The sequence below is a fragment of the Danio rerio genome, chromosome 14, assembly GCF_049306965.1.
Source record: "Danio rerio strain Tuebingen ecotype United States chromosome 14, GRCz12tu, whole genome shotgun sequence".
In the NCBI taxonomy this organism is placed as follows: Eukaryota; Metazoa; Chordata; class Actinopteri; order Cypriniformes; family Danionidae; genus Danio; species Danio rerio.
Window position 1 is genome coordinate 2,480,949 of NC_133189.1, and position 13,506 is coordinate 2,494,454.

General features: G+C 39.9%; 12 protein-coding genes across 12 annotated transcripts in view; all 12 read right to left on the reverse strand.

Annotated features, from left to right (window-relative positions):
• Positions 1-13,506, reverse strand: part of pcdh2g1 (protocadherin 2 gamma 1) — a 223,953-nt gene that overhangs the window by 96,701 nt on the left and 113,746 nt on the right.
• pcdh2g2 (protocadherin 2 gamma 2) overlaps positions 1-13,506 on the reverse strand; it is a 219,546-nt gene that overhangs the window by 96,701 nt on the left and 109,339 nt on the right.
• The window catches only part of pcdh2g5 (protocadherin 2 gamma 5), a 203,515-nt gene that overhangs the window by 96,701 nt on the left and 93,308 nt on the right, over positions 1-13,506 (reverse strand).
• pcdh2g6 (protocadherin 2 gamma 6) overlaps positions 1-13,506 on the reverse strand; it is a 199,722-nt gene that overhangs the window by 96,701 nt on the left and 89,515 nt on the right.
• Positions 1-13,506, reverse strand: part of pcdh2g7 (protocadherin 2 gamma 7) — a 190,495-nt gene that overhangs the window by 96,701 nt on the left and 80,288 nt on the right.
• pcdh2g8 (protocadherin 2 gamma 8) overlaps positions 1-13,506 on the reverse strand; it is a 180,008-nt gene that overhangs the window by 96,701 nt on the left and 69,801 nt on the right.
• The window catches only part of pcdh2g9 (protocadherin 2 gamma 9), a 175,249-nt gene that overhangs the window by 96,701 nt on the left and 65,042 nt on the right, over positions 1-13,506 (reverse strand).
• Positions 1-13,506, reverse strand: part of pcdh2g12 (protocadherin 2 gamma 12) — a 157,436-nt gene that overhangs the window by 96,701 nt on the left and 47,229 nt on the right.
• Positions 1-13,506, reverse strand: part of pcdh2g13 (protocadherin 2 gamma 13) — a 153,332-nt gene that overhangs the window by 96,701 nt on the left and 43,125 nt on the right.
• pcdh2g16 (protocadherin 2 gamma 16) overlaps positions 1-13,506 on the reverse strand; it is a 125,467-nt gene that overhangs the window by 96,701 nt on the left and 15,260 nt on the right.
• Positions 1-13,506, reverse strand: part of pcdh2g17 (protocadherin 2 gamma 17) — a 122,392-nt gene that overhangs the window by 96,701 nt on the left and 12,185 nt on the right.
• On the reverse strand, positions 1,274-3,978 carry LOC141377656 (protocadherin beta-16-like). Its single transcript, XM_073922455.1, has one exon. It carries the CDS (start codon positions 3,799-3,801, stop codon positions 1,384-1,386), a length of 2,418 nt encoding a protein of 805 aa, XP_073778556.1. The 5' UTR covers positions 3,802-3,978; the 3' UTR covers positions 1,274-1,383.

The window sequence follows — 13,506 nt, forward strand, 5'->3', positions numbered from 1 at the left end:
AGGTCATTAGGCTGTTGAAAAACGCAAAAACATCGTCTCATGCTTGAAGATGTAGCGAACATGAGGTAAATGACCATGTAACCCATTTCAGGACCATGGTCAGAGAATCTGTACTGCTGACAACAAAAACTAATCTAAGGAAAATCAGAGAAAATATATGCAAGGAAAAATGTTGCAATGACAATTTATATGTTGTTTTCATAGCAAAACTAAACTGTGCTCCAGGGTCACAATTTAAATGATACCACTGTACTCAGTTAACATAGTACTGTACGGCTGTACAGAGAAAAAAGCTTAAGCAACGTAACTACAAAATACAGAACACTATACCGTTTATCAAACTATAACAATAAATAAAACATTAAAGAGAAAATGATTCACCTCATTTTTTCATAAGTTATAAAAAAGTAGAAGTGCAGCGAAGACTCAGATCAGAAAAGAAATCAGTGAAATTGTAAAAAAAACTGTTTAATCAAAAATAACCAATTAGAGTAACGAAATACACACTCATGGTTTTTTACTTGTTCAAACTAATAGTACTACTATAGTATTACAACAGCGCAAAATAAATAAATGAATAAATAAATAAATAAATAAATAAATAAATAAATAAATAAATAAATAAATAAATAATAAATAAATAAATAAAATAGAATAAAAAAAATACCCCAAAACGTAACCCAACTATAAGTTATTATAGCACCTTTCCAATTATGGGTTATTTTAACCTAGTGCATTGCGTTATTTTGATTAAATGTTATTTTCTTCCATTCTGGTATTATTTTTACTATTAGGCTACTATTACTACTATTTTATAACTATGGCTGTGTAAATAAATAAATATCTCCAACATATGTGTATCATTTCCAAAAAAAAAATAAAAATAGGCTAAATAAATAAATAAACAGAAAGGCGCAGAGAACAGCACGGGAGGAAGAGAAAGCGTTCAATCCATTTAATCTAAATCGGCTATAAAGCGTGCGTTTGTATCATCAATAGTTAAGAGTGCTGGTGAAACGGATATTAAAAAAACACACGACACGGAGAAGTAATTTGATAAAAAAAAACAATAGTATTGCGTTAGAGTTTAAATAAATTTTATAACGCAAAAACAACATTAAGTACGCATTTTAATACAGCTGCTCTGAGTCAGTTAAATCATTTAACTGTTGAAATTCAAAATTGTTAACTAACTGGTTGAGTTACTGTATAAATAACCTAATAAAGGTTAAAAATAACCACACAAAGCACCAAATATTTAACCCAACTGGTTGGGTTATTAATAAATAACCTAATACAGGTTAAACTAACCCAACAAAGCAACAAATACGTAACCCAAACATTGGTTTACATAAATAACTCAAAGATTTTTTTAAAGTGTACCTATAAATATTTTCTCACCTGATCCCCACAATCATCAAAGTTCAGTTTTCCCCTTTGCGCATGCGTGAGTGTCTGTGTTCCACTGGTGTCCAGACTAATGATGCTCTCACTGCAAGCTCTGCCGTATTTCACATCACTCTTTCTGGAGTCAGTGGTTCTGCAAACCTCATAATTGTACACGTGCTGTAAAGTTCCTGTGCCTCCTACATCTGCGTAAAGAGGCGGATAATACGGAATAACCGGGAGATTCGCTCCAGACTTATAAAACATCCGCTCGCGTCTCCATCTGTAGCATTTGACTGACAGTATGGCGATGATGGACACGATAAAGAGAAACGACACTACAGCCAAGGCCAAGACGAGATAGAAAGTCAGGTTGTCGTTGTATTCCTTGTCGTGTGTAAAGTCGGTGAACTCCGAGAGCACCTCAGGGAAGCTGTCCGCCACCGCCACGTTAACATTGACTGTAGCTGATCGAGAGGGCTGCCCGTTGTCCTCCACTACAACAGTGAGTCTTTGTTTGACAGCATCTTTATCTGTCACTTGCCGGACAGTTCTGATTTCTCCATTCTGTGCGCCCACTTCAAACAGCGCCCTGTCTGTGGCTTTGTGCAGTTTATAGGAGAGCCAGGCGTTCTGTCCAGAGTCCACATCAACAGCCACCACTTTAGTCACCAGATAACCCACATCTGCCGAACGAGGCACTATTTCAGCCACCACAGAAGCGCCTGACTGGACCGGATACAGAACCTGAGGCGCGTTGTCATTCTGGTCCTGAATCAGGATTTTGACGCTCGCGTTGCTGCTGAGAGGAGGAGAGCCTCCGTCCTGCGCTTTTACGCGGAACTGGAACTCTTTGATCTGCTCGTAATCGAAAGATCGCACTGCATGTATGACTCCACTATCAGCAGTAACGGACACTAACGAGGAGACGGGCACTCCGTTAACCGACGAGTCCTCCAGTATGTAGGACACACGGGCGTTCTGGTTAAAATCTGCGTCTCTGGCTCTGACTGTGAATATGGAAAGACCAGGTGTGTTGTTTTCCTGAACAGAGGCCTGATATGAGCTCTGCTCAAAGACAGGCGCGTTATCATTCACATCTGATATCTGTAAGGAGAGAGTGACGCTGCTGGAGAGAGAGGGCACGCCCTCATCAGCACATGTCACACTGATGTTATACTCAGACTCTCTCTCGCGATCTAAATCACCATCAGTGACCAAACTATAAAACCCATCCGAAGAAGACTGAATGATAAATGGTAAGTTTATATTTAAGTGACAATCAACCTTGCCACTTTCATTTGAGTCCACGTCTTGGATGTTTAATATAGCAAGTACAGTGCCAGATTTTGCATCCTCTGGTATTTGGTTTGATTTCGAAATAATATTTATAGAAGGGTTGTTATCGTTTATGTCAATGACGTCGACAATTATTTTACACGAATCTGTATGCCCGCCGTCATCTCGTGCTTGAACATCAATTTGATAATACTTACTCATTTCATAATCTATGCCCCCAGTGAGCTTTACAACACCCAATTCAGAGTCTATTTCAAAAATATCTGCCGCTTTGTCTGCCGTACTTGAAATTGAGAAAGTTATTCTACTGTTGGATCCCTGATCCGCATCAGAAGCACTCACTGTCGTTAAAACTGTGCCTTTTGGAGAGTTCTCTGCTATACTGGTTTTGTATACAGATTGTGAACACACAGGGGCATTATCATTAGCATCTAAAACTGAAACATGAATTTTCATTGTACCTGACATTCGAGGATCACCTCCGTCAAAGGCTGTTAAAATTAGGGATATATGATCGTGTTTCTCTCTGTCTAAGGGGGTTTGAAGAACCATTTCGACGGCTTTGTTTCCATCGGGGAGATTCTGATATTTTAAAACAAAATTATCCGTCGGTTCTAAAGAATAACTCTGTAAACCATTTTGACCGACGTCATGATCAATAGCTCTTTCTAGCAAAAATCGGGCTCCTGATGAAGATAATTCGTTTATTTCAAATCTCATCTCGCTCTTACTAAAAATCGGCGCATTGTCATTTATATCTGTTACCTCAACCGTAACGCGATACAATTGCATGGGATTTTCGAGAATGATCTGAAAATGCAGCGCGCAAGGCGTTGTCTGTCCGCACAGCGCCTCTCGGTCTATTCTCTCTTTGATAAGGAGGACTCCTCTTTCTTTATTCAGCTCGATGTATTCAGCGCTGTCTCCTGTATAAATCCGCGCTTTCCCCGATTTCAGCCTCTTTAAATCTAAACCCAAATCCTGCGCTATGTTCCCGACTAAAGAGCCTTTGGCCATTTCCTCAGGAATGGAGTAACTGACCTGCCCGAGAGCTGAACTGAGAGAGAGAAACCAAATAAACAGCAGTACTTGCCGCGCCATTGTTCTGTCCGACATTTTGCAGAAGACCAGAGAACGAAGATTCAAGCAGAAGGAAAAAAAATCGATCCTAGAACTTGAAGGGAATCATGTATAAATCCAAAATAGAAAGAACAAAAAAATTCTGTAAATCCAAGAGAATGATAATGAATAGAGTATCTCCGTGTTTTGTCTTCTCTCTCCTCCTCACACTGTGCTCTCAGCTTCTGTCTCTCTCTAATAATATGGAGATGATGGGGGTGGAACTGCAGCAGATCTGCTCTCTACACTGACATATTGACCAACAGCGGCACTTTGAGTTCATTCTGAAGAACTACAAAATGACTAAAACATACACAATATTCAGAGTATAACACGTGTTTTAAAATGATCTCCCCTTAAATCATGACTCAATTATAGCCGTGTTTAAAGTTAATTAAAATGCAATCTTACAACAAGAATGGAGGAATTATTTAAATTAAATGTGTTAAAAACAAACAAGCCAAAAGCAAAATAAAATGAAAATAATTAAATATTACAAGTTTAGATGCAACTTTCTAAACGGAATTGAAGAGAAAAGGATAAATATTTAATTAACAGAGATTAAACATACGTGAAAACGGTCGACCTAAATATTTTTTAATATGAAGACAACTTATTTGAATGATTTTAAATTACTAAAGACCTAAAATAGGAGAAGAAACAAGACACGAAATGTAAAACATTTCAGCACCATGGTCAGTTACGGTGACTTGAGTTCAATCTTCTCTGAAGATTTTAAAACTAAAATGTGTTCAAAGAGGATAGAGGATGCTCAAAGTAGAAAAAAAATATTCCCATATTTTAAAATGATGCAGTTTTGTATTGTATGCCTTTTAATTTACGCGTTTATATTGGTTGTTTTACGCAAGTGTATAACAGTAATTGAGAAGGACGTTAGTCACTCCTGAAATTTCGATAAAACTGCATAACGCGTTACAGCGGAAAAAATACCACAAAGGTCTCGGTGATAATACCACAGGACAAATAAATATAAACAAATTAAATAAAAATGCCACACGCCACCACAATATAAAAAGACAAATTACAACAAATAGTCTTTTTTTCTTGTGCAAACAGAAAATATTCCATAAAGGCACGATTAATTTGAATGGATTCAGTCCCTATAAACGGTTACAACACATATTGTTAATAAGAAAGCCTCACCTGATCATCAAAATCTCCACAGACCAGTTTTCCTCTTTGCGCATGCGTGAGTGTCTGTGTCCCACTGGTGTCCAGACTAATGATGCTCTCACTGCAAGCTCTGCCGTATTTCACATCACTCTTTCTGGAGTCAGTGGTTCTGCAAACCTCATAATTGTACACGTGCTGTAAAGTTCCTGTGCCTCCTACATCTGCGTAAAGAGGCGGATAATACGGAATAACTGGAAGATTCGCTCCAGACTTATAAAACATCCGCTCGCGTCTCCATCTGTAGCATTTGACTGACAGTATGGCGATGACGGACACGATAAAGAGAAACGACACTACAGCCAAGGCCAAGACGAGATAGAAAGTCAGGTTGTCGTTGTATTCCTTGTCGTGCGTAAAGTCGGTGAACTCCGAGAGCACCTCAGGGAAGCTGTCCGCCACCGCCACGTTAACATTGACTGTAGCTGATCGAGAGGGCTGCCCGTTGTCCTCCACTACAACAGTGAGTCTTTGTTTGACAGCATCTTTATCTGTCACTTGCCGGACAGTTCTGATTTCTCCATTCTGTGCGCCCACTTCAAACAGCGCCCTGTCTGTAGCTTTGTGCAGTTTATAGGAGAGCCAGGCGTTCTGTCCAGAGTCCACATCAACAGCCACCACTTTAGTCACCAGATAACCCACATCTGCCGAACGAGGCACTATTTCAGCCACCACAGAAGCGCCTGACTGGACCGGATACAGAACCTGAGGCGCGTTGTCATTCTGGTCCTGAATCAGGATTTTGACGCTCGCGTTGCTGCTGAGAGGAGGAGAGCCTCCGTCCTGCGCTTTTACGCGGAACTGGAACTCTTTGATCTGCTCGTAATCGAAAGATCGCACTGCATGTATGACTCCACTATCAGCACTAACGGACACTAACGAGGAGACGGGCACTCCGTTAACCGACGAGTCCTCCAGTATGTAGGACACACGGGCGTTCTGGTTAAAATCTGCGTCTCTGGCTCTGACTGTGAATATGGAAAGACCAGGTGTGTTGTTTTCCTGAACAGAGGCCTGATATGAGCTCTGCTCAAAGACAGGCGCGTTATCATTCACATCTGATATCTGTAAGGAGAGAGTGACGCTGCTGGAGAGAGAGGGCACGCCCCCATCAGCACACGTCACACTGATGTTATACTCAGACTCTCTCTCGCGATCTAAATCACCATCAGTGACTAAACTGAAGAAATTAGTATTTGTGGATTTAAGGGAAAAGGGAATATTTTCATTAACAGAACACTGAACTTTCCCATTATCTCCCGAATCAACATCCTGAACGTTAATTATTGTAACCACAGTGTCAGAAGCGGAATTTTCAGCTATCACGTTTGTTTTGGACATAATATTTATCACCGGTTTATTATCATTGACATCAATAACATCGACTATTACTTTACATGAATCAGTAAAACCAACATGATCACTGGCTTGAACGCTTATTTCGTAATTACGCGCTTTTTCAAAGTCTATTATGCCGACAACTCTGACTTGGCCATTATCTTTATTTATATCAAACAGCTGTCGGACATTATCTTGCCTGTTGGCGATGGAATACTCTATTTTACTATTTATACCCTCGTCGGCGTCAGTTGCGCTCACTGTGGACACAATTGTGTCTTTTGGCGCATTTTCTGTCACAGTTGCTTTATAAACGGACTGCATGAAAACAGGCGCGTTGTCGTTTGCGTCTAACACAGTGATGTGAATATCTATACTTCCAGATAACTGAGGATCTCCTCCATCAACAGCTGTGAGGACTAATTTGATTTCATTCTGTTTTTCACGATCTAAAGGTTTTTGCAGAATCATTTCCACATGTTTTCCGTCTCCTGCTTGATTTTTAAATTTAAGACCAAAATTATCTGTTTGTTTCAGCATATAGCTCTGAAGACCATTAATTCCCACGTCGAGATCTACAGCAGGCTCCAACATAAATTTAGAGCCTAAAATAGCAGATTCACTAATTTTAAAAACGATTCTATCCTTCTCAAAACCAGGAGTGTTGTCATTAATATCTGTTATTTCAATTGTAACTGTAAAAAACTCAATTGGATTTTCGAGTATGATCTGCAAATGCAGCGCGCAAGGCGTTGTCTGTCCGCACAGCGCCTCTCGGTCTATTCTCTCTTTGATAAGGAGGACTCCTCTTTCTTTATTCAGCTCGATGTATTCAGCGCTGTCTCCTGTATAAATCCGCGCTTTTCCCGATTTCAGCCTCTTTAAATCTAAACCCAAATCCTGCGCTATGTTCCCGACTAAAGAGCCTTTGGCCATTTCCTCAGGAATGGAGTAACTGACCTGCCCGAGAGCTGAGCTGAGAGAGAGAAACCAAATAAACAGCAGTACTTGCCGCGCCATTGTTCTGTCCGACATTTTGCGGGAGACCAGAGAACGAAGATTAAAGCAGAAGACAAATAATTTGATCCAAGAAACTGAAGGGAATCATGTGAATATCCAAAGTGAAAAGAAGAAAATTCTGTAAATCCAAGAGAATGATAATGAATAGAGTATCTCCGTGTTTTGTCTGCTCTCTCCTCCTCACACTGTGCTCTCAGCTTCTGTCTCTCTCTAATAATATGGAGATGATGGGGGTGGAACTGCAGCAGATCTGCTCTCTACACTGACATATTGACCAACAGCGGCACTATGAGTTCATTCTGAAGAACTACAGAAACTACCAAATTAATAAACTTTTACCTCAGTATCATACACATCTCGGAAAGCAGTGTACTAAATGTGCAGAACTATAAAATAAAAATAAAACAACAACAACAGCACATAAAAAAAAATAAACATATACCAGAAATTTGAGTAAAACTTGAATGAATGATTAAATAAAGTTATTTATTTCGGGATAACAAGATTGATCAGGCCCAAAATGAGCACATATCAGACAAACAAATATTTGCCAAAATGCAATAGTCCAAGCAACAATGGTCGATTAATATATACAATTGTGTATAGTTTAGTTTTAAAAAGGGGACAGATCATTAAAATGAGAAAACTCTAACAAATATCGCATATTTAAAGACCTGAGAAAAAATATAAGGGTAATGACTGCCATAACCTTATTTCAGGACCACGGTCAGCGAAGCAAACAATGGCTATAACTGCTCACTACATGGCGAAACAAATGAAAATGAAGTTAAGGTGGAAACAAAATCTTTAGCATATATTTCAGTAGAATAAACTACGAGACTTCAACTGCAAAAAAAAAAAACAAAAATAAATAATAATAATAATAATAATAATAAATAATAAAAAAAATAAATAATAAATAAACAAATAAATAAATACATAAATAAATAAAAAAATAATAATACGAATACTACTACTACTAATAATAATAAATAATAAATAAATAAATAAATAAATAAATAAATAATGATAAAGGAGAAATCAAGATATCAGTCTGATGCAGAAAAATATTAGACTTTTTTCTATTTCAGTATTTAAGACTCGTTTAATTCACAAAAATAGACACATTTATTTTCAGAAAATAGCTACCGAATAGCCTATACAGACCTAAAAGTCCACCAAATCACTCTTTTTCCTTCGGCTTTCAGTCCCTGATTTATTAGGGGTCGCGCAGCAGAATGAACCACCCAAGTTAAATTCCAAAATCTAAAATTTATCATTAAACAATTGCAGTTTTCTACAAGATAATCAAATAAAAAACAAGTACTAATGCAGCCTCAATTAGTGAACGTGTCAACAATTCAAACTACATTTAAATTCTTGAGGAAAAAATGCATTAAAAGCTCCGCAAAAGTCATTAAACAATTCTCACCTGATCATCAAAATCTCCACTGACCAGGTTTCCCCTTTGCGCATGCGTGAGTGTCTGTGTTCCACTGGTGTCCAGACTAATGATGCTCTCACTGCAAGGTCTGCCGTATTTCACATCACTCTTTCTGGAGTCAGTGGTTCTGCAAACCTCATAATTGTACACGTGCTGTAAAGTTCCTGTGCCTCCTACATCTGCGTAAAGAGGCGGATAATACGGAATAACCGGAAGATTCGCTCCAGACTTATAAAACATCCGCTCGCGTCTCCATCTGTAGCATTTGACTGACAGTATGGCGATGATGGACACGATAAAGAGAAACGACACTACAGCCAAGGCCAAGACGAGATAGAAAGTCAGGTTGTCGTTGTATTCCTTGTCGTGCGTAAAGTCGGTGAACTCCGAGAGCACCTCAGGGAAGCTGTCCGCCACCGCCACGTTAACATTGACTGTAGCTGATCGAGAGGGCTGCCCGTTGTCCTCCACTACAACAGTGAGTCTTTGTTTGACAGCATCTTTATCTGTCACTTGCCGGACAGTTCTGATTTCTCCATTCTGTGCGCCCACTTCAAACAGCGCCCTGTCTGTGGCTTTGTGCAGTTTATAGGAGAGCCAGGCGTTCTGTCCAGAGTCCACATCAACAGCCACCACTTTAGTCACCAGATAACCCACATCTGCCGAACGAGGCACTATTTCAGCCACCACAGAAGCGCCTGACTGGACCGGATACAGAACCTGAGGCGCGTTGTCATTCTGGTCCTGAATCAGGATTTTGACGCTCGCGTTGCTGCTGAGAGGAGGAGAGCCTCCGTCCTGCGCTTTTACGCGGAACTGAAACTCTTTGATCTGCTCGTAATCGAAAGATCGCACTGCATGTATGACTCCACTATCAGCACTAACGGACACTAACGAGGACACGGGCACTCCGTTAACCGACGAGTCCTCCAGTATGTAGGACACACGGGCGTTCTGGTTAAAATCTGCGTCTCTGGCTCTGACTGTGAATATGGAAAGACCAGGTGTGTTGTTTTCCTGAACAGAGGCCTGATATGAGCTCTGCTCAAAGACAGGCGCGTTATCATTCACATCTGATATCTGTAAGGAGAGAGTGACGCTGCTGGAGAGAGAGGGCACGCCCTCATCAGCACACGTCACACTGATGTCATACTCAGACTCTCTCTCGCGATCTAAATCACCATCAGTGACTAAACTGAAGAAATTATTATTTGTGGATTTAAGAGAAAAGGGAATATTTTCATTAACAGAACACTGAACTTTCCCATTTTCCCCTGAGTCAGCATCCTGGACATTTATCATTGTAACCACGGTTTCAGACGGAGAATTTTCAGCTATCACGTTTGTTTTGGACATGATATTAATCACCGGTTTATTATCATTTACATCAATAACATCAACTATTATTTTACAAGAATCAGTAAAGCCTCCATGATCACTTGCTTGTACGCGTATCTCAAAGTTTCGAGCTTGTTCATAATCAACTAGACCGATCAATCTGACTTTACCATCAGTCTCGCTTATTTCAAATATGTCTCGGACTTTATCAATAGTGTTTCTAATAGAGTAAGTTATTTCACCATTTACTCCCTGATCAAGATCTGACGCGCTCACTGTAGTAACTATTGTGCCTTTTGGTGAATTTTCAGTTACTGCAGTTTTATAAACTGTCTGAGAGAAAACAGGAGCGTTATCGTTCGCATCTAATACAATAATATTAATCTGGATATTTCCAGACATTGGAGGATCTCCTCCGTCAATAGCCGTTAATGTTAAGGACAAATGCTCCTGCTTCTCACGATCTAGAGGCTTTTGTAACGTCATTTCGATTTGATGGTCTCCTCCTGGAAGAATGTTGTATTTTAAAGAAAAATTATCTGTTGGTTTCAGTGAGTAAGTATGAATACCATTATTTCCAACGTCAAAATCATTAGCAGGCTCTATCGTGAATTTTGTACCAAGTGATGCAGTTTCACTAATCCTAAAAATCATCTCACTTTTTTCAAAAAACGGTGCATTGTCATTCATGTCAACAACCTCAATATTAACACTATAAAACTCCATGGGATTTTCGAGTATGATCTGCAAATGCAGCGCGCAAGGCGTTGTCTGTCCGCACAGCGCCTCTCGGTCTATTCTCTCTTTGATAAGGAGGACTCCTCTTTCTTTATTCAGCTCGATGTATTCAGCGCTGTCTCCTGTATAAATCCGCGCTTTCCCCGATTTCAGCCTCTTTAAATCTAAACCCAAATCCTGCGCTATGTTCCCGACTAAAGAGCCTTTGGCCATTTCCTCAGGAATGGAGTAACTGACCTGCCCGAGAGCTGAACTGAGAGAGAGAAACCAAATAAACAGCAGTACTTGCCGCGCCATTGTTCTGTCCGACATTTTGCAGAAAACCCGAGAATGAAGATTCAAGCAGAAGACAAATAATTTGATCCTAGAATGTGAAGGGAATCATGTGTATATCCAAAGTAGAAAGAACAACAAAATTCTGTAAATCCAAGAGAATGATAATGAATAGCGTATCTCCGTGTTTTGTCTTCTCTCTCCTCCTCACACTGTGCTCTCAGCTTCTGTCTCTCTCTAATAATATGGAGATGATGGGGGTGGAACTGCAGCAGATCTGCTCTCTACACTGACATATTGACCAACAGCGGCACTTTGAGTTCATTCTGAAGAACTACAAAATGACTAAAACATACAGTATATTCACTGTATAACACGTGTTTTAAAATGATCTCCCCTTAAATCATGACTCAATTATAGCCGTTTTTAAAGTTAATTAAAATGCAATCTTTCAACAAGAAATTGAAGAATTATTTAAATTAAATGTGTAAAAAAAACAAGCCAAAAGCAAAATAAAATGAAAATAATTAAATATTACAAGTTTAGATGCAACTTTCTAAACGGAATTGAAGAGAAAATGATAAATATTTAATTAACAGAGATTAAAAATACGTGAAAACGGTCGACCTAAATATTTTTTAATATGAAGACAACTTATTTGAATGATTTTAAATTACTAAAGACCTAAAATAGGAGAAGAAACAAGACACGAAATGTAAAACATTTCAGCACCATGGTCAGTTACGATGACTTGAGTTCAATCTTCTCTGAAGATTTTAAAACTAAAATGTGTTCAAAGAGGATAGAGGATGCTCAAAGTAGAAAAAAATATTCCCATATTTTAAAATGATGCAGTTTTGTATTGTAGGCCTTTAAATTTACGCGTTTATATTGGTTGTTTTACGCAAGTGTGTAACAGTAATTGAGAAGGACGTTAGTCACTCCCTCTGAAATTTCGATAAATCTGAATAACGCAATACAGCGGAAAAAATAGCTCAAAGATCTTGCTAATATTACCACAGGACAAATAAATATAAACAAATTAAATAAAAATACCATACGCCACCACAATATAAAAAGACAAATTACAACAACTAGTCTTTTTTCTTGTGCAAACAGAAAATATTCCATAAAGGCACGAATAATTTGAATGGATTCAGTCCTTATAAACGGTTACAACACATATTGTTAATAAGAAAGCCTCACCTGATCATCAAAATCTCCACTGACCAGTTTTCCTCTTTGCGCATGCGTGAGTGTCTGTGTCCCACTGGTGTCCAGACTAATGATGCTCTCACTGCAAGGTCTGCCGTATTTCACATCACTCTTTCTGGAGTCAGTGGTTCTGCAAACCTCATAATTGTACACGTGCTGTAAAGTTCCTGTGCCTCCTACATCTGCGTAAAGAGGCGGATAATACGGAATAACCGGAAGATTCGCTCCAGATTTATAAAACATCCGCTCGCGTCTCCATCTGTAGCATTTGACTGACAGTATGGCGATGACGGACACGATAAAGAGAAACGACACTACAGCCAAGGCCAAGACGAGATAGAAAGTCAGGTTGTCGTTGTATTCCTTGTCGTGCGTAAAGTCGGTGAACTCCGAGAGCACCTCAGGGAAGCTGTCCGCCACCGCCACGTTAACATTGACTGTAGCTGATCGAGAGGGCTGCCCGTTGTCCTCCACTACAACAGTGAGTCTTTGTTTGACAGCATCTTTATCTGTCACTTGCCGGACAGTTCTGATTTCTCCATTCTGTGCGCCCACTTCAAACAGCGCCCTGTCTGTGGCTTTGTGCAGTTTATAGGAGAGCCAGGCGTTCTGTCCAGAGTCCACATCAACAGCCACCACTTTAGTCACCAGATAACCCACATCTGCCGAACGAGGCACTATTTCAGCCACCACAGAAGCGCCTGACTGGACCGGATACAGAACCTGAGGCGCGTTGTCATTCTGGTCCTGAATCAGGATTTTGACGCTCGCGTTGCTGCTGAGAGGAGGAGAGCCTCCGTCCTGCGCTTTTACGCGGAACTGGAACTCTTTGATCTGCTCGTAATCGAAAGATCGCACTGCATGTATGACTCCACTATCAGCACTAACGGACACTAACGAGGACACGGGCACTCCGTTAACCGACGAGTCCTCCAGTATGTAGGACACACGGGCGTTCTGGTTAAAATCTGCGTCTCTGGCTCTGACTGTGAATATGGAAAGACCAGGTGTGTTGTTTTCCTGAACAGAGGCCTGATATGAGCTCTGCTCAAAGACAGGCGCGTTATCATTCACATCTGATATCTGTAAGGAGAGAGTGACGCTGCTGGAGAGAGAGGGCACGCCCTCATCAGCACACGTCACAC

What these genes read in the sequence shown, in the direction of transcription:
- LOC141377656 (XM_073922455.1), bottom strand. Translation starts at nt 3,801, where the DNA reads ATGTCGGACAGAACAATGGCGCGGCAAGTACTGCTGTTTATTTGGTTT.